We start from the raw sequence: 26,279 nt of genomic DNA on the forward strand, positions 1-26,279 counted from the left end.
CCATAAGGATCTATGTAAAAAAAAGAATTGCGTTGCGCAAATAAACATTTTTCTAGGGGTTGGTTGTCTGCAATTTTGTCTTTGGACCAATGAGGGTTAGCTAGGGGAGTATAAATATACTTATGTTCTGATATCTAAATGCAAATTTCAGAAATATTATTTTATTTTAGGGTCTACCTCCCTTGGGTCTACAACAGTAGATACCTTACAATTTTATTTTTGGCACTCATGCATAAAAATACTTTACTCACTAGTGTGTGTAAATGTAAAATAGTTTAATTTTTTACATATTTTTTAGTAGGTAGTAAAAAAATTTTATATCCAAAGTATATTTATTCACTGACAGAATTGTTGCACTCGTGAAAAAGGTGCCTACTATTTTATACATCTGTTATGATTCACACGTCTATTCTGTACTCATTTTCTGTTAATTTTAGACAAAAAAATATTTATGTATATTTTCATTTTCCCCAGTTTTTTTTTTTTGATTTCTACCATTATTTGACCAATCCAACAGTGAACATCTGAAAATATGGAAATATTATTTATTTTAGGGGTACCCAGTAGAATTTCCAACGTATTTAAATTATTGCCGACAGCTAAGGTTCGAAGAGAGGCCAGACTATAGTTACTTGCGACAATTGTTCAGAACATTATTCCATAGACAAGGTTTTACATATGATTATGTATTCGACTGGAATATGCTCAAATTTGGTAAGTTTTATTACAAATTTTACGTTTATAATTATATATATTATAATAATTAACAAATGTTACTCCAGGAGGTTCCAGAAGTAGTCACTGTGAAGAAAATAGTGGGCGGTCGGGCGCCAGATACGGATCTCACGCTGCAACTCCTGCGGATTCCACGCCTACAGTGCCACAGTCTAGAACGAGGAGACTCCACGATAGCCGAATGGACATGGTACCGGGCAACACTCCGGCAGCAAATGCAATAGATGACGTTATTACAAGTAGTAAGTGACCAGCTTTTAGCACTGTTTAAAATTTACACTGTTTCCAAGGTAAAGATGTCTTTGTCGACCGAAAACGGTCACAAATACAGGATATCTAAAATTAAAACAAAGTTACGCTACTGAAATGGCGTAAACAGATCGTAGAGATATTTTTTCAGTTCTTGAGATGTTTTGCGAAATTCGAATTTTTTTATTTTCTATTTTCTATATTTTCTGGTGAAAATGTGAATTTTGTGATTGATTTTTATTTTAATGTACAGGGTGATTCACTATATTTTGACCCCCCTTTAAGTTTTTTGTTTTAAGAGTTATAAAAAAAATGTTAAATATAAAAGTTGCACGATTTTCTATGAATTTTTCGAAAATGAGAGCAGAAAAACAAATGAAGTCCAAACAAAATGGCCGCGGATGTTAACTTTGCTAAGTTAAATGGAACGCCCGAAATGGGCGGTGACTATTAGACACCTTCATTATAGCCATCTTTCTCTGCTCTCACGTAACGGCAGATGGACCATCGGTACTTTCCGACCCTGTATAGGGTTTGTTGGGTCCATCTCTAACAATAAGCAAGATACTTTTAAAAAACGAAAAGAAGGTTTTTTATTAAGAAAATAAGACATCTTGTAATTGTTAGACCTCTTTCAGGCATTTCTGCCTTTTTTCCAATTACGTAAGGATTTACAGATTTAGTTGTAATATATTTTGACAGATCGGACATTGATACGGTCCAAAATGTGTATAGGTAATGTAACGAAATCTCACTAATTAGGCCGTGAGAGGTCTAATTACTCATGGACATTATATGGTAGGTCATGACAGTGACAGGCAGTAATGTCTTGACAATATTGTTATCGATTGACAGTATGTATTATTATTTAATTAAAATAGGTTACACAGAAGTAGAAAATTATTTAGAATTAAAATAGAGTATGTAGAAGAACTTTGCTCTATTTTAATTCATATAATATTTCAATTTTCTACTTCTGTGTAACCCATTTTAATTAAATAATAATACAAACTGTCAAACAATAACAATGTTGTCAAGACATTAACTGTCACTGTCACGACCTATCATATAACATTGTCCACGAGTAATTAGGCCTCTCACGACCTAATTGGTGAGATTTAGTTACAATACCTATACGCATTTTGGACCATATCAATGTCCGATCTGTCAAAATATATTATAACTAAATTTGTAAATCCTTGCGTAATTGGAAAAAGGCAGAAATGTCTGAAAAAGGTTTAACAATTACAATATATATGTCTTATTTTCTTAATAAAAAAACCTTCTTTTTGTTTTTTAATAGTATCTCACTTATTGTTAGCGATGGACCCAACAAACCCTATATGGCTATGCTCTACAGGGAACGTTCTATCAAAATATGTAAAAGTATATAGGGTGTTCCATTTAACTTAACAAAGTTAACATCCGCGGCCATTTTGTTTGGGCTTCATTTGTTTTTCTACTATCATTTTCGAAAAATTTATAAAAAATCGTGCAACTTTTATATTTCACATTTTTTTATAATTCTTAAAACAAAAAAGTTAAAGGGGGGTCAAAATATAGTGAATCACCCTGTACCAACATCAATTAACTTCAACGATTTGCAGTGACGGTTTTTTCAAACTGTCTAAGAAACCACAGATACTAACTGCGTAACTAAATTTGTGGAATTCAGCAACATATACAGAGTGGCCGCCGAAGTATCCGAAATACTTCATGTACAGGTATGGTCATATTTTTATTTCCGATACAAAGTTAGTACATTATATAAATATTTCACCAGTCTCGCCTAATAATTCTGACTCTGCCCCCATATCATTTGTATAACTTTATGCCATCGATGTAAGGGAATAAAAAAACGCCATAAGAAGTGCACAAAGTGCGAAAGATAGAATACTGGACAATAATTACGTTTTTGATTTATTGCGATGGTATAAAGAGTATAAGCCATGGCCTGGAATTGACAGCAGTGTTGCCATACGTACAGTAATTACCCTATCTGCACGATATTTTTTACAAGAATGATAAAAGGTTTTGAGGCCATACTATAGCTTTCCAACTTTATTACAAATTATTTATAACCTTTAGTAAAAACTAAAACGGTATTCTAAAATAAAATGAATGGTAATTCTTAAGCAAAATAATGAATTATTTTCAAATGCTTATTTAATAAAGCTTATTATTAATTAGTAAGGTATTCAAACAAACCACCTGCTTGAGCTTCACAATACCCTAATCTGTCGTAAAATTCTTGACGAACATTTGACAAAATTTCTAAAATGTTTCTAATTTTAAGCCGTAATTCGTCCAAAGTTGCGGCTCTTTCATGTCGATGTTTGTAGAGAAGTTGCTTTAAATGACTCCATAAAAAGAAGTCGCAGGTTGTCAGATCTGGAGATCGAGGAGGCCAAGGTATGATGCCTCTTGTGGAAATAAGCCTTTCAGGAAAAGTTTGTTCCAAATAATCTTGGACTGGCCTTGCGTTGTGTGCAGGACATCTATCTTGCTGAAACCAAATTTCCTCAAAATTTACATCCTTCGTACAGCTGGTACAACACTATTTGGTAATAAATGCAAATATCTCTCAGCAATTAAGTTACCATCAGTAAAAAAGGGAACCACAATATTATCCTCTAAAATGCCAACCCAAACATTTACCTTTTTGAGGGTACTGCATTCTTAATGGTATACTTAAATGCTTGTTTTCCCGGGACCAATATTGGACCACTGAAGGATTATGTCGGCCAAGTGGGGAAAAAATGATTTGTCTGTAAATAAAATCTGCCTAGCAAATTCATTATTTTCATCTAATTTCTCCTTAATGGATTCACAAAACTCCATACGTCTTATTTAATCACCAGGAATAATTTCTTGAGAAGTTTGCATTTTATAGGCTTTGCAACCATTCTTTTTTAAGATGCAATGAACTGTAGGACTTGGAATGTCAAGTTCTTCGGAAATTTGGGAGGAAGAACACGGCTCACTTACTTCCACAAAAGCACAGACATTAACCTCTTTTTCTTTCCTTGCTTCAGGAATTTGACGAGGTTCCTGATTGCTACATTTCGTACACCAGTTAACACATCCACACTCCTCAAACTTATGAAAAATATTCAAAACAGTTCTAGCAGTGGGGACTGGTTTGTCGGGGTATGAAAATATAAATGAACCAACGACTTCCTTTGCACTTTCTGCATGACAATACCATTTAATAATATTAATTTGTTGTTCGACACTGTACGCCATTTTTATTTTGTAATATTCCGTCTACCTCTTACCAAAGGTTTGAGTGGAATAATAAAAAAATAAAACTAAACAAACAGCAAAGCGCTTTAGGTATTCGGTCGGTTCACAAAAAATGCAACGGGGCACATGCGCTCCCACAGCCAACCAATTACGAGAGTCCGAGTCGGAGCCTCAATGATATATGTCATGTCCGAGCCCTTCCACCCGAAGTTGATAGGAGAGATGCATGTAATTTACTTAGTCTATGCGAAAGAATTACCTGGCCAGACCGGTATGAATTCTATTATTAATTTTAAGCAAATTACATTGTTGTGACTAGAAAGTTTAGAAAAAAATGTGGTTTATTTTAATAAAAGCCCAGTGACAGTATAATTATTAAAGCTGCTCAATGTGACTACTACCTTGTGTAATGCATGACTCAACCCTCTGTCAAAGCTTTCATTCTCAGTTGTAGTTCTCCATATCGTTTTTCACCTCGTCAAATGCTGTATGAATCTTCTCAATGAGTTGGTCTGTGCTATTAGGCTTTCCTATTAAATAGGTAAATGTCTTCACATCTCTCCACATGAAAAAGTCCAACGGGTTGAGATCCGGAGATCACGGTGGCCAAGCAATGGGACCACCACGACCTATCCATCGATTTGGATACTATTCAGTGACTAAATTAGTGACACCTCTTCCATAATTGGTACGGAGCACCATCATCTAAAAAGAACATCGTCCTTCTGATTTGAAGAGGAATGTCTTCAAGTAGTAGATTGTTCTCCAAAAATATGGTCCGATAACTTCATTATTAATTATTTCAGCTCAAATGTTTACGGAGAATCTTCTCTGAAAATGGGTTTCTCGAATAGTATTCGATTGCCCACACATGATCGTTGCGGAAATTGTTCATTCCATCTCTTGTAAATGTAGCTTTGTCACAGAAAATAATTCTTGAAAGAGGGTCCAGATGATTGTTCCACCATTCACAAAGACAAACTCCTCGGGGAAAATCCGCGGGGAGATGTTCTTGTACCAGTTGGTAATGATAGGGTTGCAGTCCGTTTTCTCGCAAAATGTCTTGCACTGTACAGCCTTCCTACTTTGTCCAGCCAGTACAGAAATTCTTCTCGAACTAGTACCAAGATCATTTTCAACAAATTAAAGCACTTCTGCAGCATTGTTTAGGAAACGCACCTATTAAGCGAAGAGTTGTGAAGGTTCTATTGAATGTTTGTTTAGAAGACAGCAGTTTAGATATCGTTGTTGATATCTCTAACTGAGGCGGTGGTAGGACCGTCACGAAAATCATCTCCACGTATTCTTCATTTGAATAAATTAAAGGCACAAATGATGCAAAAAATAAGAAAGTACTCTTTACTCTTTATCAACTACCCATACGATTTGGCAAATTCAAACCTCGATATTTCAAGAACCGTTGAACCGTAAAATAAAAAATATTATGGAATTAGTAACTCATGTTTTTCTTTCAGATTCTCCTAGAATGTATGACAGCCACGAAAGAAGAGTGTCGATGAGACTAAGGGCTGGCCAAGGAGCTCCAAACGCTTCAACATCAGATTTAAGCACCTCCAAACAAGCAAAGTGAGTTACAACTTTATTATTTTAGCATAGATATCAATTATCATGTTTCATAAGATTATTTTCCCATTAAATGGTAGAAGAGAAAAAATCTTATTCGTCATAACTGCAAGATCATCTAAAATTAAACTGTTATTTTTTTTTGTATACAGGGAGTTTAAAAAAGGAAAAGGATACTGTCTGGTATAAAAATCGATAAATTTGTTTTAAAAAATATATTTTGATAGTTAATTTTTTCTTGATCACTTTTATACAGGGCGTTTGTAAATAAGTGCGAAATATTTTAGGGGGTGGTTGTCCAAGTTAATTTGTGAAAAAGAGTATTTAAATTTTAATTTTTTATTTATTTTTATTAATTATTTCAGTTTTAAAGATATTGACTCAAAATTTGAAAAATGCTTTGAATCTGAATATGAACTTTTTTTCACAAAATAACTTCGGCAACCACTCCCTTAAATATTTTGCACATATTTACAAACACCCTGTATATACTCTTATAGTGTCACCAATAAAGTACATACATGTAAAAATGATTTAAGTCAGTTTTTAAAACATTTTATTTTGTCAATCGTATTTACTTAAAAAACAATTTTTCAAAAAATGTTGGAAATATATCTCAAAATATCAAACACGTCAAGAGATGAAAGTTTATTTTTTAATTTTAAGCTCATTTATCAATTTTCAGCTCTACATTTTTTAAGCAAACTTATAAAATTATTCATTTCTACCATTGTCATCGTAAACTAAAAACTAGAACTAAAATGTACAATTTCGACAACCATTTATTCCAAAATCCACTTTCTTTTGATTTTTTTATTAAGTCAATAGATTAGATTACTATTATTTTTTTTGTTAAGTATTAAGAACATAATAATTTTAAAACGTACATTATTTTTACTTAAATTGGTAATGTGTACCTGTCCCCTAATAAATCGTGCAAAAATTATTAATTTTAAAAAACATTCATCTCCAGTGACAAAAAAACACTGTAACTTTAAAATAGTGTTGGTTGTCACTTATCAAAAATGACTAGCAAATATTTAAAGTGATCAATTTTTCCCTATGTTTCAATAATTCCATTAAAATCATTATCTATATTAGTCAGTAATTATTTTCTTTGTTAAGTTGAGTTACATTAAAAATTTTCAAGTGGACTAAAATCTGGTGTGTAGGACATGCAACCAGAATGCGAAGGCAGTTATTATATTATAAAGTATAAAATCTGGTAAGAAATGTGTGAGATGCTTAACAAATGACAAGTTCAAAGAAATATATTTTTGAAATTTCGAAATGACCAAATGACCAAAAGTGGGACATTCACATTCCTCTTAAGTTACCTATTTTTAAGTGATAATAATCACTACTATCATCTATTTTTGCAAAACTATTTAGAATTTTTATTGCAGTTTTGTGCCACTTTGTTTCATACAGTTGGTTTAATAAAATAATAATAAAACAATATTTATAACCGTTCACATACAATCCAGTTTGGGAACTGCCCAGGGACGGTGTAGACAAGAGTTTAAGTGTCGTTTAAAAGAAAAACTAATTAGATTATTTATTTTTTTTACTAAAAACTAAAATGTAGCATTGGAAATTGATGTCGCTTTTTGCACGTAATGCATATAAAATTTTTTCTATAAATATTTAAATCTTGTACATCTTTTACTAATTGAAATGATACTTATTTGTTGATTGATATTAACAATAAGCATTTTTTAGATTTTATTGTGTGGCAAATGATACAGTAACAGTCCTCAATAAATGTCAATGTCAATGTGTCAAGTAAAAAAACTTAATGATTGTAGACAAAAATTAAAAAAAAAGTTTTCAGGTCCTTTGTTTTTTATTTGAATCAATAAAAATATGTTTTTTTTTTAATAATATGACTTAGCTTTCTGTTAACTGAATAAAAAATAATAATAAAGAGGGTTTTGGAATAGATTGTTGAAATTGCATATACAGGGTGTTTGGTAAGTCGATTCCTTCCTTGCAGGAGGTTATAATAGTACAAGTGATTTGTTTTTTTTAATATACCATATTCCGAAAACGCTTAGTTTCCGATCTACAGGGTGTTAAAAGTTTTAATAAAAAAATGCAAATTTATAAATACTGCGGAAACCGCTCAGAATATTTTAATGAAATTTTACAGGCTTTGACAGTTCACAACAATACATGTTTTACGATAAAAATATTGTTTTCAGTTTAACCAGTGGCGTACGCATAGGCACGTCTTTGGATATTTTTAAAGAAAAAAATGATATGCCACTGATTTTCGTAAAATAAAAATTATTTTTGAATTCCTTGTTCAATTTGGAAGAGAAAAGGTATCTCAACTGTTTACTGCATTGCGTAATCCAATTTCAATAATTTGAAAAATACCAGAAATTATGCATTTAGGTTTTTTTGTACCAATTTTATTAATATATCGGCGTCACTTTCTAAACAGGCGACTTCCAAATATCCGTGTCTTTGCAAACACCTATCGAATAGTCAGTGAATCAGGAACTGTACACCACAAGCAAATTCACGTAGGAGCTGCTACACGTTACAGCCCTAATGACTAAGAAGCCATTCTTAGGGCTTTTCAGGAAGATCCGATGACAAGCGTACGCGTTGTTGCTAGGCGTCTTAGGGTATTGCAATGAAAAATTTGGACGACGTTGAACAAAGAGGAACAACATCCGTATCATTATACACTGGTTCAAGAGTTGCTTGAAGAGGATCCTTTGAGAAGAATGAACTTCTGCAGATTTATGTTAAACACTGATATGGAAGATCCAACTTTTCTCAGAAGAATTTTGTGCACCGATAAATCCAAATTTAATCAAGGGATTACCAACTACCATAATGCTCATTACTGGGCAGAGGAAAATCCACGCCTAATGTCAAACTAATTATCAAACACAGTTCACTGTTAAAGTTTGGTGTGGTGTAATAATAATAATAAACAATCAGTTAGTCATTCAATCATTTTATGCCGGACATTTTAAATGGAGAAAGATACGAAGACTTCCTTATTAACCCTTTCACTGCTCCAGACGTATATATTCGCTAAAAATTTATAGGGCTCAAACTGCTCCAGACGGATTAATTCGCATGAATAGTTAAATTGGATCAGGCTGCTCAAACCGTATATATTCGCAACCGTGCGCATAGTGACTCGGTTATTGCAATTGGTAAGGCGAATTTTTGCGGGCGAGCTTATACCGATTGTGACAAATATTTTTATGGAAAGAGGTACTGGTAATAGTACCAAGATTGTTCATGTTTCTTTCAGTTTCTATTTAGTACATATACTGTATTTTATTCAAAATAAAATCGTAAAATTTATCGTAAATCGTAATTTAACACAACATAATGTAAAACTATAAGTGGTCTAACTGCTCCAGACGTATATATTCGCACACGATAAACAATTGCGCACGGCGCGGTAGCTACGTTCAGACGTATTGCGCAGCGAAAGGGTTAATCACCTGCCACCACTACTGGAAAATGTGTCGCTGAATATTATTATACCTTTTCTCTTCCAAATTGAACAAGGAATTCAAAAATAATTTTTATTTTAAGAAAAATCAGTGGCGTATCATTTTTTTCTTTAAAAATATCCACTCACGCCACTGGTGAAATAGAAAACAATATTTGTATCGTAAAACATGTATTGTTGTTAACTGTCAAAACCTGCAAAATTTCATTAACATATTCTAAGTGGTTTCCGCAATATTTATAAATTTGCATTTTTTTATTAAAACTATAACTCTCTGTAGATCAGAAACTAAGCGTTTTGGGAATATGGTATAGGAAATATATCACAAATCACTTGTACTATAACCTCCTGCAAGGAATGCATCGACTTACCAAACACCCGGTATGTATTTTGCATCATATTTAATGAGTTTTTATTTACATATTTTATACATTTTATGAGAGATGTTTCTTTTTAAAAGAACAACTGGATTTATCCTTTATATAAAAGTGTTATTAGACGACAATTTAAGAATTTCTAAAAAGACCAAGGCCTACTACGCTGTCATATATTGAATCTATCACTGACACTATATGATGCGCCCGCAAGCAGTTGCCGATTTATGGATGCCATAACTCTCTTGGCAAAACATTGGCGTTGGGTACCTAGGTCTCTAACAATTTTTTAAAAATATTTTTAAAAAGAGCAAACACTTATTTAAACAATAATGGTAGTAAGAATGAATAATTTTGTACTGTATTAAAAATGTGTTACAAATATATAAAAAAAATTAAAACTTCGTTAGAGTGTAGAAAATTGAAAAATATAACAACTTTCCTATAGCATTTAGACCAGTTTTCGGGAAAAAATACTATTAGAAGTTTCTCTACGGAATATTGTTCGGAAACAAAATATCAGAAAATCAACTCGAGACTAGCTGAGAAACTTTGTTAAAATTAAAACAATGGTCAAAGTTATGGAAAAGTGATTTTTTGACTCTTGTAAAAAAACTGTCATTCATAGAGAAAAAAGGTTTAAGATTAAATTCCGATAATTTGTTTATGCACAAGAGCGTATTGGACTTGTCTCATTTTATAGGCTTATTTAATACCTACCTTTGTTGTATAAACTTTTTTTCGCTATGAATAGTTATTTTACACGAGTCAAAAAACCACTTTTCCATAACTTTGACCATTGTTTAAACAAAGTTTCCCAACTAGCCTCGAGTTGATTTTTTNGGAATAAAAAATAACAATAGAGAGGGTTTTGGAATAGATTGTTGAAATTGCATATACAGGGTGTTTGGTAAGTCATTGCTTTCTTTGCAGGAAGTTATAGTACAAATGATTTGTAATATATTTCTTTAATATACCATTTTCCGAAAACGCTTAGTTTCTGATCTACAGGGTGTTAAAGTTTTAATAAAAAAATGCAAATTTATAAATATTGCAGAAACCGCTCAGAATATTTTAATGAAATTTTACAATCTTAACAACAATATATGTTTTACGAAAAAAATATTGTTTTCCGTTTCACCAGTGGCGTGCGCATAGGAACAAGGAATTCAAAAATAATTTTTATTTTAAGAAAAATCAGTGGCATATCATTTTTTTCTCTAAAAATATCCACTCACGCCACTGGTGAAATAGTAAACAATATTTGTATTGTAAAACATGTATTGTTGTTAACTGTCAAAACCTGCAAAATTTCATTAAAATATTCTGAGTGGTTTCCGCAATATTTATAAATTTGCATTTTTTTATTAAAACTGTAACACCCTGTAGATCAGAAATTGAGCGTTTTTTGGGAATATGGTATAGGAAATATATTACAAATCACTTGTACTACAACCTCCTGCAAGGAATGCATCGACTTACCAAACACCCTGTAAGTATTTTGCATCATATTTAATGAGTTTTTATTTACATATTTTATATATTTTCTTAGAGATGTTTCTTTTTAAAAGAACAACGGGATTTATTCTTTATATAAAAATGTTATTAGTCGACAATTTAAGAATTTGTAAAAAGACCAAGGCCTACTACGCTGTCATATATTGAATCAATCACTGACACTATATGATGCGCCCGCAAGCAGTTGCCGATTTATGGATGCCATAACTCCCTTGGCAAAACATTGGCGTTGGATACCTAGGTCTCTAACAAGTTTTTTTAATTCTATTTAAAAAGTGCATTTAAACAATGATGGTAGTAAGAATGAATAATTTTGTACTGTTAAATTAAAAATGTGTTACAAATATGTAAACAAAATTAAAATTTCGTTAGAGTGTAGAAAATTGAATGATATACAACTTTCCTATAGCAGTTAGGCCAGTCATTATAGCTTTTTTCGGGAAAAAATACTATTAGAAATTTCTCTACGGAATATTGTTCGGAAACATCTTATAAACAAAATATCAGAAAATCAACTCGAGACTAGTTGGGAAACTTTGTTAAAATTAAAACAATGGTCAAAGTTATGGAAAAGTGATTTTTTGACTCTTGTAAAAAAACTGTTATTCATAGAGAAAAAAGGTTTATACAAAAAAGGTAGGTATTAAATAAATCTGTAAAATGAGACAAGTCCGATTAAATTCCGATAATTTGTTTATGCGCAAGAGCGCATTGGACTTGTCTCATTTTATAGGCTTATTTAATACCTAGCTTTGTTGTATAAACTTTTTTCGCTATGAATAGTTTTTTTACACGAGTCAAAAATCCACTTTTCCATAACTTTGACCATTGTTTAAACAAATTTTCCCAACTAGCCTTGAGTTGATTTTTTGATATTTTGTTTATAACACGTTTCTGAACAATATTCCGCAGAGAAACTTCTAATAGTATTTTTCTCCCGAAACAGGCTGTTTGATGTCTAGAATGACTGGACTAATTTTTAAATTTACAAAAATAACTGTTCCCAGCATTTTTTTGAAAGAATTGCAAATACAGAAAACTCACGTAATTGATTTTGAGCACATCGTTTGAAGTAAGAGCGATTGGTCAAAATCAAATTTATTGGTGACAGTGTAGAATCAATTTGCGCCATCCAATCACATTTGTATTTTTTCCAATTGGCACGTTTAACTGATCGACTTTTGTTTTCTTTTTTTTTTCCGTTCTGTTTATTCATCAATTCATTCACCGACCATGCTCATCTCACCACAACCACCACACCTCACCAATAAAAAAAATCACCCCCCTGACAACTGCGAAACCTATGTGTGATTTTTGTTTGTTCTGGAAGCGCCTCCGGAGTGGCAATGGCGCCCCCCAGCTCGACAGCGGGGCAGGTCGGCCTGCCTAGAAGGGGTAGCGCGTCCAAAGATCCGCCTGCCCGGCTGAAAAAATGAGGAAACGTCTTAGCTTAACAACACAACCTTGTAACTAGTGAGGTTTTGTAATGTTTTAGGTTTTTTTTGTAACGCGGATTGCTAAGTTAAAGAATAGTTATGTAATATAATGGCAGTCGGTTCCTCGATTGGAAGGCGATTTAGCTTAAATGCTAGAGAACAAATTGACAAGGCGTTATTTCTGTTAAGTGTGTTATTTTTTTGTACAAAACTGTTTGGGCAAAGAAACTGACGTTGTGTCAAATAAAAGAGCAAGTGACAAAATTTTGACATTATAGTGTAGTTATATATAGTGACACAAATGGTGCCGTTTTAGGAACACGATTTTGACAACGGTTACAAAAGTTCCATTGGTACATTCATAAAATTTAACAATTCATATGTAAATGAAAGTATCACTAGTAGTGATAAATGTGTGGCTTAAAAGACAAAAAAAAATTGAAATATTAGTATGTGTCTTCGCTGTGGAAAATGAATTCGACAGCCAGTTATTGTTTTTATTCTAGTGATCCTACCAGTGCTCGATATTTTGAGAGTATCTATCTAAAATTTCCCACAATAATGTTTGTATAAAAATGTAACATATTAACAGGGACTTGTCGGAATATGACACCAAATTAATTTATCGTTATTAACAAGAAACATTCCTTTTCGATTGGCTAAATTATGTCGTACATAATTTAATAGAATTCTTTACCTTGGCAATCGTTTCTCTTCTGCTGTCAGTTACAAACGTTAGAAGGAAGAGACACAGTTCAATATAGTTTGTAAATGTGATTTTGTTAAGTTTCCGAGCATTTTTTAAGCTGTTTTTGTAAATGAAGTTTTGTTTAGTTACTTGCAATGGCGATGAGCTTGTTACGAAGATCCTAGTTTGTAACAGGTCGTGTAGGTCCGCGATTTAGGAATTGTTTGCGTTTAATTTATATGAACGGAATTTAGTTGGTTTATTTAAGGTTAGGTTCTGATTGTTATTTCAATTGTTTAATTATGATTCGACTAGACTTGTAAGTGTAACAAATTGAATAATATAGAGTATAAATAGAAAGTGATTAAAACCTTGAATAGTTCTTGTTTTAATGGGGGTGAAGAAGTGCAATTGGTATGTTTCGTCATTGCAAAAAGTGTGTTTTATATTTATAGAGGTGATTTTGAGACACACAACGAGATGTATAAAGGAACAAACATTTCAATGTGAATTACTAAGTGGGCTAAAAAATATAAAATGAAAAAAACAAGACTATTATATAATTCAGTGGACGAACTAATGTACATATCTAGACTGACTTTGTGTATTTTGTTGTATAGAAGTAATTTTTCATTTGATTTGTGGAAATCTTTTATAATATGAACATGATGGTAGTTTGTACCATTTTTCTTTTTATATTAAACTCGCAATGTAAGAAAAACTGTACAGCATAATTAATTTACATCGATAAATCGCAACAATGTTTGTTAAAAATGTTTCGGATTGATTGAGGCATAAAGAAAAACCAAGTTCAATAAAACTGCGATCTGTCCACGTTAAACATAGATTCAGTGTAAATGGTGAATCTAGTATGAACTAGTTGGACATCACTAGTATAAAAGTGTAAATAAATGTTGTTGCTTCCTTTGTATAATTTATTTATGCAATATTAGTTTTCCATGCTACATTTAACAAAATATTAAAATTTTAAACTGATTATCGGGAAAGTGATACGTCAGTATAATTTGTGGATTTAATAAATACATGGAAGAATGGCACAGCTTCTGATTTCCATAATTTTCCCTTTCTTTCATGATTCTCAATGGATAGAGTCTATCACACCAAGAACTGTTAAACTCCACAACAACTTTCGATTGCCAAAACTGTTGCACAATTAACAATTATTGTGTACATACTTCAGTTTCTCCTTCCTGACCCTGCATCTGCTTTGTTTTCCACATTATAGTAATACAAAAAGGTATACAACTTTGCTTCCACCGTTTCTTTCTGAAATTCGAGGCTTTATTGTAAAAAACATTTACTATTCAAAATATTGTCCATCGCTGCTTTCTCCCATCTTTCGGATAGCGTACAAATCCCACGTAGAAGAAACTGCTCATCTTTTGAGGCGATCCACGTATCGATCCAATTTTTTATTTCTTCATAACAACGTAAGCCAGGCCGTGTGCCATTATCCGAAACAAGTGATAGAGGGAGCAATGTCTGTAGAATACAGCTAGTGGGGTAGGACTTCCCATTTCATAGCTTCTAAGTATGTTTTGACCGACTTTGCGACAGGGGGTCGAGCATTGCCATGCCACAAAATCACTTTATCGTGCTTCTCCTTGTATTGTGGCTGTTTGTCTTTCAATGTTCCGCTTAAACGCATTAATTGCTTTCAGTACAGATTGCCTGTGAGTGTTTCTTTCGTTTTAGCAGCTCATAATACACTACGCCGAGCTGGATCCACCAAATACAGAACGTCACCTTGGAGCTCTAAATATTCAGTTTGGCCTTTGACATGGAAGCATGGCCGGGAAGTCCCCATGATTTTCTACGTTTGGGATTATCGTAACGAACACATTTTTCCTCCCCAGTCACAATGCGATACAGAAATCCATTCCCTCTTTGCCTTTCAGGCTGTTCACAAGCAAACAAATGCCGTTCAACATCTGTCGGCTTCAACTTGTACGACACCCAATTTCCTTGTTTCTGAATCATTCCCATGGCTTTGAGTCACTCCTAACGATCCTACTAATTCTTCTTGTGTTTGAGACAAGTCTTCATGGAGTAATGCCTCCAATTCTGCATCTTTGAAAACATTCTCTCTTCCATCGCCATGCTGATCTTCGATGTCAATATCACCGTTCTTGAAACATTGAAAACGCCCACGGCACGTTCTTTCATAATAGCAGCGGTTTAGCCATAAGTACTTGAGAGCATTCTATGAGGCTCAGCAGCAGATTTGGCTCGTACAGTAACATTTTCAATCGAGAATAACTACGATTGCAGACACAATTCGACAAATGTTTCCGTGAGGTTGTATTGAGAAAAGCCTAAGCTTATTATATGATGTCTATTTATATATTTCCACCACCACTAACCGCTACAACCATCTATTGAAAAATGGCGGAAGCAAAGTTGTACACCTTTTAGTATATCCCAGTGTGTTTCAGTTTTAGGAGAATTCGAAAATTATATTTATTAGGTGTTTTACTATTGTGTTCCTTCCCAAAGTTCTGTTCAAGTTGTTTCTGTTATTGGCTCAATCCATGCATTAAAAAAGTATGTACAGGATGGGTCAAATTAGATGCTATTTCCCGAACAGATAGAAAAAATTTTAGATGTCAAAGGCCCGATTTTTGAGAAAACTACATCTTGATTCGTTTCGGTAATATAAGATGTTTTTCAATGTTCATCTTTTTCTATGATGCCCTATCTTCTTGTTTGTGAAAATGTTAGATTTTTGTGAAGAGGTTTTTTACACAGCTTTTTAAGCAAAATACAGCAGGGTATGCAATATTTTTCTGTAAAATATCATTTTTAATGGAACGCCATATTATGAACTTTTTGATGTTTGAAACCTGCTTAAAATGATGTATTTAAATGTATAATATAATATTTATATGAAAAATTTTTTTCAAGGAGTAAACGTCAAAATTATTAGGTTTTTTTTTTGGTTATTCAACTGTTTCTTGATACAATTAATCGATGAAAAATCGTTTAACAAAAAGTGAATGGTATCAAGAAACAATTAATTACAAACAGTTCTGGTGTTTATACCTTGAAAAAAAAATATTTTGAGAAAAATCATATATGAAACATCATTTAAAGAAATTTTACATAGATTTCTAATGTTGAAAATATATGGTTGTACCGTTTAATAAAGTGTAAATATATTACGTAAGAAACCTTTTTACAAAAATCTAATATTTTTATAAGCAATAAAGTTATAAAGCATCACAGGAAACGATCAAAATAGAAAATCACTGCATCTCATAAACGAATTAATATATCGAGAAGCAGCTTTTCCTATTCAATTTTTCCCAAAAATAAAAGTCGTCTCATCAAAATACTTTTTTCCAATTTTTTTGGGAAATAACAGAAATCTCAAAAACGTTTCAATTTAAACTAACGCTTCATGGATCTTATACCTGTAGGTTCTGAATGATCCCTTGACAACAGATGGAAACCCATTTATCCATTAATTCCATTTTTCAGGTTTCATGTTGTTATTTAATCATTTGTGTCCTAATTTGTTTCTTTTTGGCAGTGTTTTTGGCATTTGTGTGTGTTTTTCCCTTTTGATTATTACTAAATCAATCAGCGTAATCCTAGCTAATACCATCACTGCTTTGAAAGAAACAATCCAGTACGCTCTGGATATCCTAAAGACCATTTTTCTTTGAACCCATTGTAGGACGTCTCTATATGTAGCGACATGCATTGTTTCTGCCCATACTGAAGTGCCGTATAGTCACACTACGTATGTTACTGAACACAGTATCCTTCTCTTTGTCTTGCTGGGTCCCCTTAGACTGTAGACTGATTACTATATAACTGTCTCCATTGCTGTTTTTTTATATCCAGTGCTTCAGGTATCTAAAATAATTCCTAGATACTTAGCTTCCCAAAAAAAATGGTCTGTTTTATCGTCATCTTAAGTTCTACATTTCTTTCATTAGGATAGCTTCTGTTTTTCAATTTCCCCATTGTATATGTTAGTTTCTTTAACAACATATTCTGATTAACACTTGAGGCTAAACAGTAATACTGTGTGAGTAACCTAACCTATTTAATCTTTAAGTATCTAACATAAGTTTTGGTAAAGATGGCACAGATTTTCAGGAACTACGATCTGAGATATATCTTCAAAATTAGTTACTAACAATTGTTTTTAAATTTAAGAAAATAGTACTATCTGATTTCCGTCAACTCTTTTTGATGCATAACGCATGTAATTGAGACCTAGACACAAAATTTAACTTATTAAAATCTTACGATTTCGTACACAATCTGCATACTCTAACAACAGCCATCTGATACTATTTTCTAAAAAGTCGTACATTTAAAATGTATATATGAGGGAAAGTTAGGTATAGTTTAATTGTCTGAAAGAACAATTTCAGATTGGCGTTCAAGATTAATTCTCATTTGTTTCTAACATGCAGTCCTTAATTTTTTAATTTTCTAGAAAACGACATGAAGATCTGAAGCTGTGCCGTTTATCTTATAATTGCTATAGAATTTCAGACGTAATTTATCGTCCCTTGCCTGACGAATCCATAAATAAATAATAATAAAAATTTGTTCACGTTGCATCATTTATTTATTCGGAGATAGTTCTTTTAAATTAATTATGCTGGTAAAGTACATAAAATCATTAAAGCTTGAATGTGTTTTCCGATTTGGTTGATAATTATTTCATAAATAATTATTTATACGCAATTTTTTTTTGTTGCCGAGTGGCCGTTTTGAGACTATATTTTTATTAGACTGTGTATTATCTTAACTGTTTAACAAATGAATTGAAAAGTTAATACTTTTTATTGTGTAGTTATTTATATAGTACACAATTGTATAAATATTTTTTGTTCCTTTCCTTTGTTTAATGCAGGGTTATTTCCGGATATATATATTTTTTTAATAGCTTCGGCATCCTGTAATTTAGCCCAACGTGTGGGGAAAATAGCTTAAAAAGTGAGTTTTTGTTCATTTACTTTTTTTATCATTTTGGTTACATTACAGGATATCTTTTTATTAATTGAAAACTGATATTTCTTTTTAAATTTGAAGCAAGGTTTTGGAAATAGTTAAAATTTCCCATAATTCGTACATCTTTTTTCTTCAGATTTGTGGGGGGAAAAGTCCGAAAAGTACGAAAATATTAAAACATTGTTTTAATCTCAATTCGGTATTAATTTTTCGATATAATATTCGTTGAGTATTATAATTTGTCATAATAAAAATATTTTGCAAACTTTGTGCATTTTATGAAAATATATATTTTGTACATAATTATATATAAATACCTGGTTTTAATGTTGTGTATATATTTGAATGAAAACATAACCTCAAAATAGTGCATTATTTTGTAAGAATGAAAAATATTTGAAAATTTGCCCAGATGAATTGATATTAACCAATAAGTACTTAGCAGAATGTCTGAAGTAAAAACCATAATATATTTACCGTTTTTAGCAAATCATTGTATTTATTAACGCTACAATAATTTAATGAACAGATTTTTGGTTTTGCAAATAAAGCTGTTTTATTAATATATTACCATACATGTGTCAAATGAAGTCAACAATAATACATTTATTTTGCACTATGTATGTTAATTATGAAAATAAAAATCACTAAAAACTTCTCATGTATTTTTTGTGTTTTCTTTTAGTACACCACCACCACCACATATAAAAATAATTTAAATTCCGTCCTTTCCATCCAGTATTGCACCAACTCTATCAACTCGGTGATAATGTCGTCGAAACGAGTGAATTGTTTTCTTAAGTCTAGCTGTGTGGGTAAACTACGAGTCTTGTAAACAGTATCTAATTTTGCAATGTATTATTTAGCGGTTTCGTGAACTTGTGCAACTTAAGAATCTCCCAAATATTCAACAATCGTACTGTCTACAATCTGCTGTTGAGGGTTTCTCACGAAATTTCCAGGCACCGACGTTCACCATTAGACCGAGTGATATTTCCTTTAGAGTTCTTATTTTCCATGTCTCTTTTAGTTTAGTTGCACTAAAGTCTCTTTATTTTAATGATAGCTTAACGGAAACAGTCTTACTGAAATTGTTTGCACTTAAATGGTTCGAGTTTGTCAGAATTCCCTTTTTTCTTTTGATGATCCGCACTCTCGTTCTACTAAGAATCACTTCTATACACACACCTGGGCTCATAACCTATTGAAATTAGGATAGGTCGGGTGAAATAAAAATACTGTTAAATATATAAGCCTTTATATCTGCTCTGAGTTGTGGTATATTCGATTCTGTCATACAAGTGTGTTTATGTTACACCTTTGTATTGTTTATTCTAAATATTTTTTAATATTTCTTAAGCATCAAAGATGAACACACAAAGTAGTAAATCATTGCCTGTCCAGTGCAGTACAGTTTTAAGGAGTTTAGAAATTGAATAATTTCTTTATGCATGATGAAGAGATCTATTCACGTTTGGCACCCCTGTTCCTACAAAAATTCCTTTATTCTCATAAACTATTTATTTTAAATGTAATTTATTATAAATCCAATTTGTTTTTTAAATTCCACATGTGTACTACATTTTACCTCTGTACGTGCCACTGTTGTTTACCTGTTTTTTGGACTCTGTCTCTGATTTACGACCAACCTTGCCAGGTTAGTATTTGACATAACCGACCACTTCGTACACTCGATGCACCTGGGCGACTACAGCTACTACTAGAACAGAATGCGTATGATGCGGTATTTCAGATTTTGCATTCAATTTCATTTTAAATGGCTCATCTTACGCGTCCTAAAAATGATGACACGATTTTCCTTTGATAAAAGGCCGACAATTTTATGCTCTAATTTGCATCGAATATGCTCCTATTATAGTTTCATTTTTGTATTGGTAAATTCAACAGAAATAATACCTAAAATATTGCAGATTGGCACTTAGATTTGATTTTCCTTTTATTAACAATTTTTAGTATGTACCTGCAAAAAAGTATGTACTTATTTTAGACTTTGGATTACTTAGTTTATAGAGTGTAGACCAGGAGTGAAGACTCCATGCTAAAAAAGTGAGCCAATTGTTGGGGCACGTAAAGGCGACACTGATGTAAGTAAGTAGAGTATGAAAAAGACGCACGAGAAATTTGTTGTAAGCACAACTTCATTACTAGACTCTCCATTCCAGTGCATCAGCACAATGCAATGGCAACACCTTAAATTTAATTTGCCTTGCGCCATTATTTTTGGCGATATTGGTAGCCTAAATGATTGGAACCAAGCGGACTATCCCTCTTTGTCCTGCCTAATCAGGCGATTAGACTGATTATACTTTATACAATAAATCAGTATATGTAGTCTAATCGCCTAATCAGTTAATCAAGTTTTAACGGCGACTCAAAGTACTGGGCCTAAATATATCAAAATAAATTCCTTCTCATTTTCTTCCAAGTGAAATATGGGCTCTTGGTTATCAGATAAGGCAAAATAAGGGCTGACGCAAAGAAATTTTGATGTTTATAAGCTGTCGGCATTGTAATCGACACCCTCAGATCTGTCTAATCATATGAGTAACTTAAACTTACTCATGTATCTAATTACACATTACATGTCCCCAGGCGGCACCACCTAACTTCCCCTAAAACTGTGATGTCAACAATTAAATGGATCCTCTTGTCCTATATATCTAATGATATGGACATTACCATTATGGACCAGGCCAGGGTTGCCAACTGTCCCAATTTTCATTGTACACATATGTTTAGTAATTTTTTCAAGTCCTGCTTAGTCCTCTAACGGGACATCAAATGTCCCGAATTTGGCGATTTCAGAAGATTATTGCATTGTTGACGATATCGCTACTGCCTTCTTTTTAAAGGTAATCTGTAATTATTTAAACAATTTTTAAAGGCAAAAAGAAATGGTATACATACTTGTACAGTAAAAATACTGTATTTAAGTAAGTATTTAAGAACAACCAACACGTGTTTCGTAAAATAGATACACTAATGTGCTTAAAACTTACAAAAAACGATATACAAGAATATTCCTATAAATATTTATAAATAAATTAAAAATTTAACATTTGCCGTGTTATTCCTTATGTGCATGCTTGGAAAGAATAGCCTCATACTCCGGTGAGATCTTGTTGATATATCATCACTGTCATCATTATAGTATTTTTCTTTTCTTTTGTTTAATATTGGTTTTTTCTAGTTCTACTAAGTATTTTTATTGGTTTTCTTGGTGTAGTACCGTGTCAGTGTATTTATCGAGTGTTTTTTTCTTTAAGTGGTTTATTATAGACGTACTCTTAACCACAACCAAACTTTCCTTGAATGATATCCTGTTGCGAGGCTACTTCGCTTACATGGACCGTAGTTTCATTTTTTATGTCGCTTTAAGTTGACTGCGCAGAGACCACGCGCAAGTAAGGCAATCTCAAAAGCTGAAAGCTAAGCTGGGCTTGCTATTGCGCATAGATCACACGCGTCTCTTTACTGGACTATTAGAGCAGTGGAGTTGTGGTCCACAAAAAAGGGGGACTAAATTTACTGTTTTCTATACTGTGGCGAAGCAATGGCCGTGCGTAAGGCTATGTTTTCCACAGCCTGGAGTGATTTAATGTGGCTTTGAAGTACCACCTTGATTAGCGTTCGCTTATTAATTAAACTTAGGGTGTTGCTCCCCTTGAGTAAAAGATAGAGCTTAGCCCTGATGGTGGTCCTGCCTCGCGCCACTGTCTCCGCGATGTGCATTTTCCGCGTAAGTCGCCGGTACATCGTCACGCCCAGGTATCGCGTATGTTGGCCCCAGAAAATTTGAAGCATGGCATTTTTCCATATCTCGTGTATTCCATACTTAATTTTGAAATTTGCAAAATAAAATAAGCTGAACGTACAGCAAATTTAAAAACGATACCATACTATTCTCTCAGTATCGATATTAGGAAAGTATCGATACCCTTTAAGTATCGAAGTATCATTCGCGTCCCGACTCTCAATTGACATGGAACGTTAACGTTGAATGTAACCGCTGACCAATCTAACCTATGAAATTTATTAACGAAAAACATCTGGGAAATAAAAATCTTTGTTATGGTAATATGAATGCCAACAAACTTTTATTAAAAATTGCAATATGTGGAAAAATTAAAAGTAGTGTTAATATTACGTTATTACAAATGACAGTAAATATAACGTGAATATAACCTACGAACCTCGAGTTCCGCCAAAACTGATGCCGGAAAATCAACTTTTTCCGTGATGAACTTGAAAGCGACCGTTTATAAAATTAATCAATCGCAACTCCTTTCGGCTCTCCGGAACAGACAAAAATGTCAATTGTCGTCCCATGTGAATGCACCGTTACACATCCATTACTGTGTCTGTCTGAGCGATCTGTGGTCTGAGCCTTAGCGCATATATCAGTGGAAGCAGCATGTCGGTGCCCGAGAGTGTAGCGGAGGTTTAGTGAGAGGTATAGGAGGGATTAAGCTATCTCTCTCTAACCGCACGCGATTGCATGTTGCTAGAGAGAAATAGAAAATACTGGGACGCTGCCTCTAGTAGTATATGCTCTAAGGTCTGAGCTCTGAGCACAGAATTAAACATGTTTATATTCTGTGGTCTGAATCTGTCACCTAGATAAATGATACTATAGATAGGAAACTTGAACAGATTTCGTGGTCATTAACAGCGCTAACTGTTAACACTTTCTCCAACTTCTATTGCTTTCCTTTTCTAGGAATTGTCGGTAATACAGTGAGTTAAATTACCTGTAGCCGGTAAAAGATGCAAGCGCCATCTAGTTGTACGCTCTACAACTATATACCTACCTACTCAATATTTGTTTTAGGTATTCTGCCGCCGCTAAATTTAAAATTACATAACAAATCTCACCCTACACAGATCACTCAGAAATTGATTTTGTAAAATAATTTTCACGTAGATAATTTTTTTTGTCACCATGAGAAAATAAGTACATTTGATAAAAAGCATTAAAATCACTCAAGCATTAAAGACNTACGAAAAAATGCTTAGGACATGATTTTGTTCGTAATAAAAATAGCTACAAAATGGCGGTGGTCCGATTACGAAATTTGCAATAACAAAGCCGTGAGATTGAAAAAACGGTATAAAACGTCAATTTTTTAAAGTTGCTGTAAAAATGTCAATTATAAACAAAAAGTGATAAAACTTTCGAAAACTATAGTTCAATATATATACAATAATGACGCTAAAGCCGAAAATCAGGAGAGCAAAACTTTTTGTTCTATAAGGTGTTATACATTCATCGGCATCTGAAACTCGAAACTTTGCCAAATTTGTTCGAAGCTTTGCTGACACTTGAAATTTGGTACACACATAGTGTAAATATGCAGAAACCAAAAGCAATTTGCAAAATTCAAGTATCTTCATTTTTGCAGTTTTAGTAAGGTTTTATACGTCACCGTTTTTTTAATTTTTGGACGTATATTTTTTGTATATTTATAAAATATTCCATTACGGTAGATTAGCCAGCACAATTACCTACAATTTAAAAACAAAATATTTTCATCGTTTAGATCCTAAGCTACTTAACATTTTGCACCTGTTAGCCATACTCGTACATTATTCAACATATCAACATAAAACAAAAGTAGTATACAAGCGCCGAAGAGCGGAGCTCGCGCTCGAAAATGAAAAGTTAAAGGTTTACCCCATACGTATGATTTTGTTCTTTGTTAATACGTTGAATAATGTTGATACGACTACGGCTAACAAAATGTTAAGTAGCTTAGGATCTAAACGATGAAAATTAATTATTTTTTTAATTGTAGGTAATTGTGCTGGTTAATCTACCGTGATTGAATATTTTATAAATATACATATATATTTTTCCAAAAATTAAAAAAAACGGTGACGTATAAAACTAGGGTGACGTATAAAACCTTACCAAAACTGCAAAAATGAAGATACTTGAATTTTGCAAATTGCTTTTGGTTTCTGCATATTTACANTAAAACACACACCAACACTCGCCAAACCTAACCAACAATAAACAATAAACATGAACAAGAACAAAAATGACATGAAATGATTCATAATTGCAATTGTCAAAATTTATTCTACAAAGTCTTTGTGGCGACATCTATAGACTCTTTCCCCAACTTGTATATCCATCTCAAGTCACGTGGTTCCCAGAGTTTCCCCATATTTTCAAGTATAAGTTCTCGGGCCCTGATCTGTCATTTGTCAATTCGATAAAAAACAAACCTGGAGAAAATTCTTATTTCTTACGTTATATGATTATTAACATTACATATCTAAATAGGAAGTTATATAAAAATATATAAGGTACAATATTTTAATTAAAAAAAAAGCAATTGTCAATATTTCATCTTTTTGTGTAATGTATATTTTAGGTTAAAGAATGTTAAGGAGGCCTCCCATAAGCATTGAGTTAAAGCTGGATGACATTAGTGAATATGAAGAAATGAGGCAACAACAGTCCAAAGAAAAACAACAAAAATCATTTCCAGACCCACCATCTTGGCCGACCGGGCCTAAAAGTAAACAAGAAATTTATTCTCGTGTAGGATATGTTCCAATGGAACAACAGCAAGTGCGTACAAATTTTTTATGATGAATATGTTGAATGTTGCCCCTCTCTCTAACATGTAAATTATTCATTTGTTAAGTAATGGTTATTAAATTGTTTTAAGTAATTTAAAAATGCAAGAAATCTAAAATAAACTAGTGAAAAAATATGCTTATTTTATTTATGTTGTAAATTTTGACTTGTCATTTTTAGTGTACCTACCTATGTTAAACGATATAACTAGTTTCTAAAGACAACCAACCCATTTGCTTAGAAGCTCCCCGCATGCTTGACGAGCCAGGGATAAATTTAATGAACATCATTTTTACAATTTTGGCCTTTTTTGTATGTTTCAGTTTGAGTGAATCTAACTTTAACCACAAATAGAACTCAATAAATAATTTAGAATTGCCTTATAATTATTTACGAAATCTTTGGTATGCTTATAATAAATTGATTAAATTTGGTGTGGTGTTAATATTTACACGTGCATAATTTATTGTAAAATTTACAAATTTTTGTAGGTCAGTGGCGTAGGAATGGGTAGTAAACTGTTTTTTTTTTTACCCCAACTTCTATGCCAATGACCTTATAATAATTTAGGATTAATTTTTAGATTCCATGGACAATTCTACATAAAAAAGGTATACTTGTTAAAAAGTGGTATAGTGGTATCGTTTTACCGAAAATCTCAATTGAATGGGAGACCGTTCTTCTGATAAGAAAAGTTTTTTAAGAATAGGAAATAAATTTTAAATTAACATTATTATAATGTCACGCATTAACTTAGAATTCAAAACAATATTAAATAATGTCTTTACAAAACAACTGGTAAATTCTAAATATAATCTCATGTATTATTTATTGCATTCGTAATGTGGTGAATTTCCCCTCTGAGCTCATTTTTTTTTGTTGTGCTACAGTGTGGTGGACAGCATATTCAATGGCACCTCCTCTAAAATGTCATTTGTACCATTCTGAAGCAATTATACAGGGTGTTAATGAATAGGTGTTACAAACGGATATGGTATGTAAAAAATCCAAAAATAAGTGCAGTTTACTTAATAAACATATGTCCTAAAGCGGCTCATTTTCGAGATACAGGGCGTTGAAATTTAAAAATAATAAACTATTTTTTCCTGTAGCTCCGGTATTAGTTAATATTTCTTTATCAAACTCAACAGACAGATTTACTAGCTTAAAGGATGCATAAATATGGCAGAAACCATTTATTGGCTTCTTCCAGTGGCGTGCGATAGGTGTCGTTTCAGCTTTTATCCCCCCTAAATTGTGCGGCACTGTACAAATATTAGTTTTTCGTATGTTTTTGAATTTGCTAGTATTTTTTACGTAAATAATGTATACTTGTTAGACTTCCATAAAATGAGTA

General features: G+C 32.6%; 1 protein-coding gene across 3 annotated transcripts in view; it reads left to right on the forward strand.

The window, feature by feature from the left end:
* LOC108912748 (casein kinase I) overlaps positions 1–24,852 on the forward strand; it is a 119,812-nt gene extending 94,960 nt beyond the window's left edge. Inside the window, exons 5-8 of one of the 3 annotated variants that reach the window (XM_018718128.2) lie at positions 555–714; positions 783–977; positions 5,706–5,817; positions 12,520–18,626. In XM_018718128.2, the coding sequence (XP_018573644.1) occupies positions 555–714; positions 783–977; positions 5,706–5,817; positions 12,520–12,583 (531 nt within the window). In that variant the 3' untranslated portion in view covers positions 12,584–18,626. Of the gene's footprint in view, positions 1–554; positions 715–782; positions 978–5,705; positions 5,818–12,519; positions 18,627–24,713 lie in introns of those variants that run through there. The other 2 variants (XM_018718127.2, XM_018718129.2) reach the window with 2 other exon arrangements.
* The last annotated feature ends 1,427 nt before the right edge of the window (positions 24,853–26,279 follow it).

Source organism: Anoplophora glabripennis, unplaced genomic scaffold (genome assembly GCF_000390285.2).
Source record: "Anoplophora glabripennis isolate ALB-LARVAE unplaced genomic scaffold, Agla_2.0 scaffold448, whole genome shotgun sequence".
Taxonomy (NCBI): Eukaryota; Metazoa; Arthropoda; class Insecta; order Coleoptera; family Cerambycidae; genus Anoplophora; species Anoplophora glabripennis.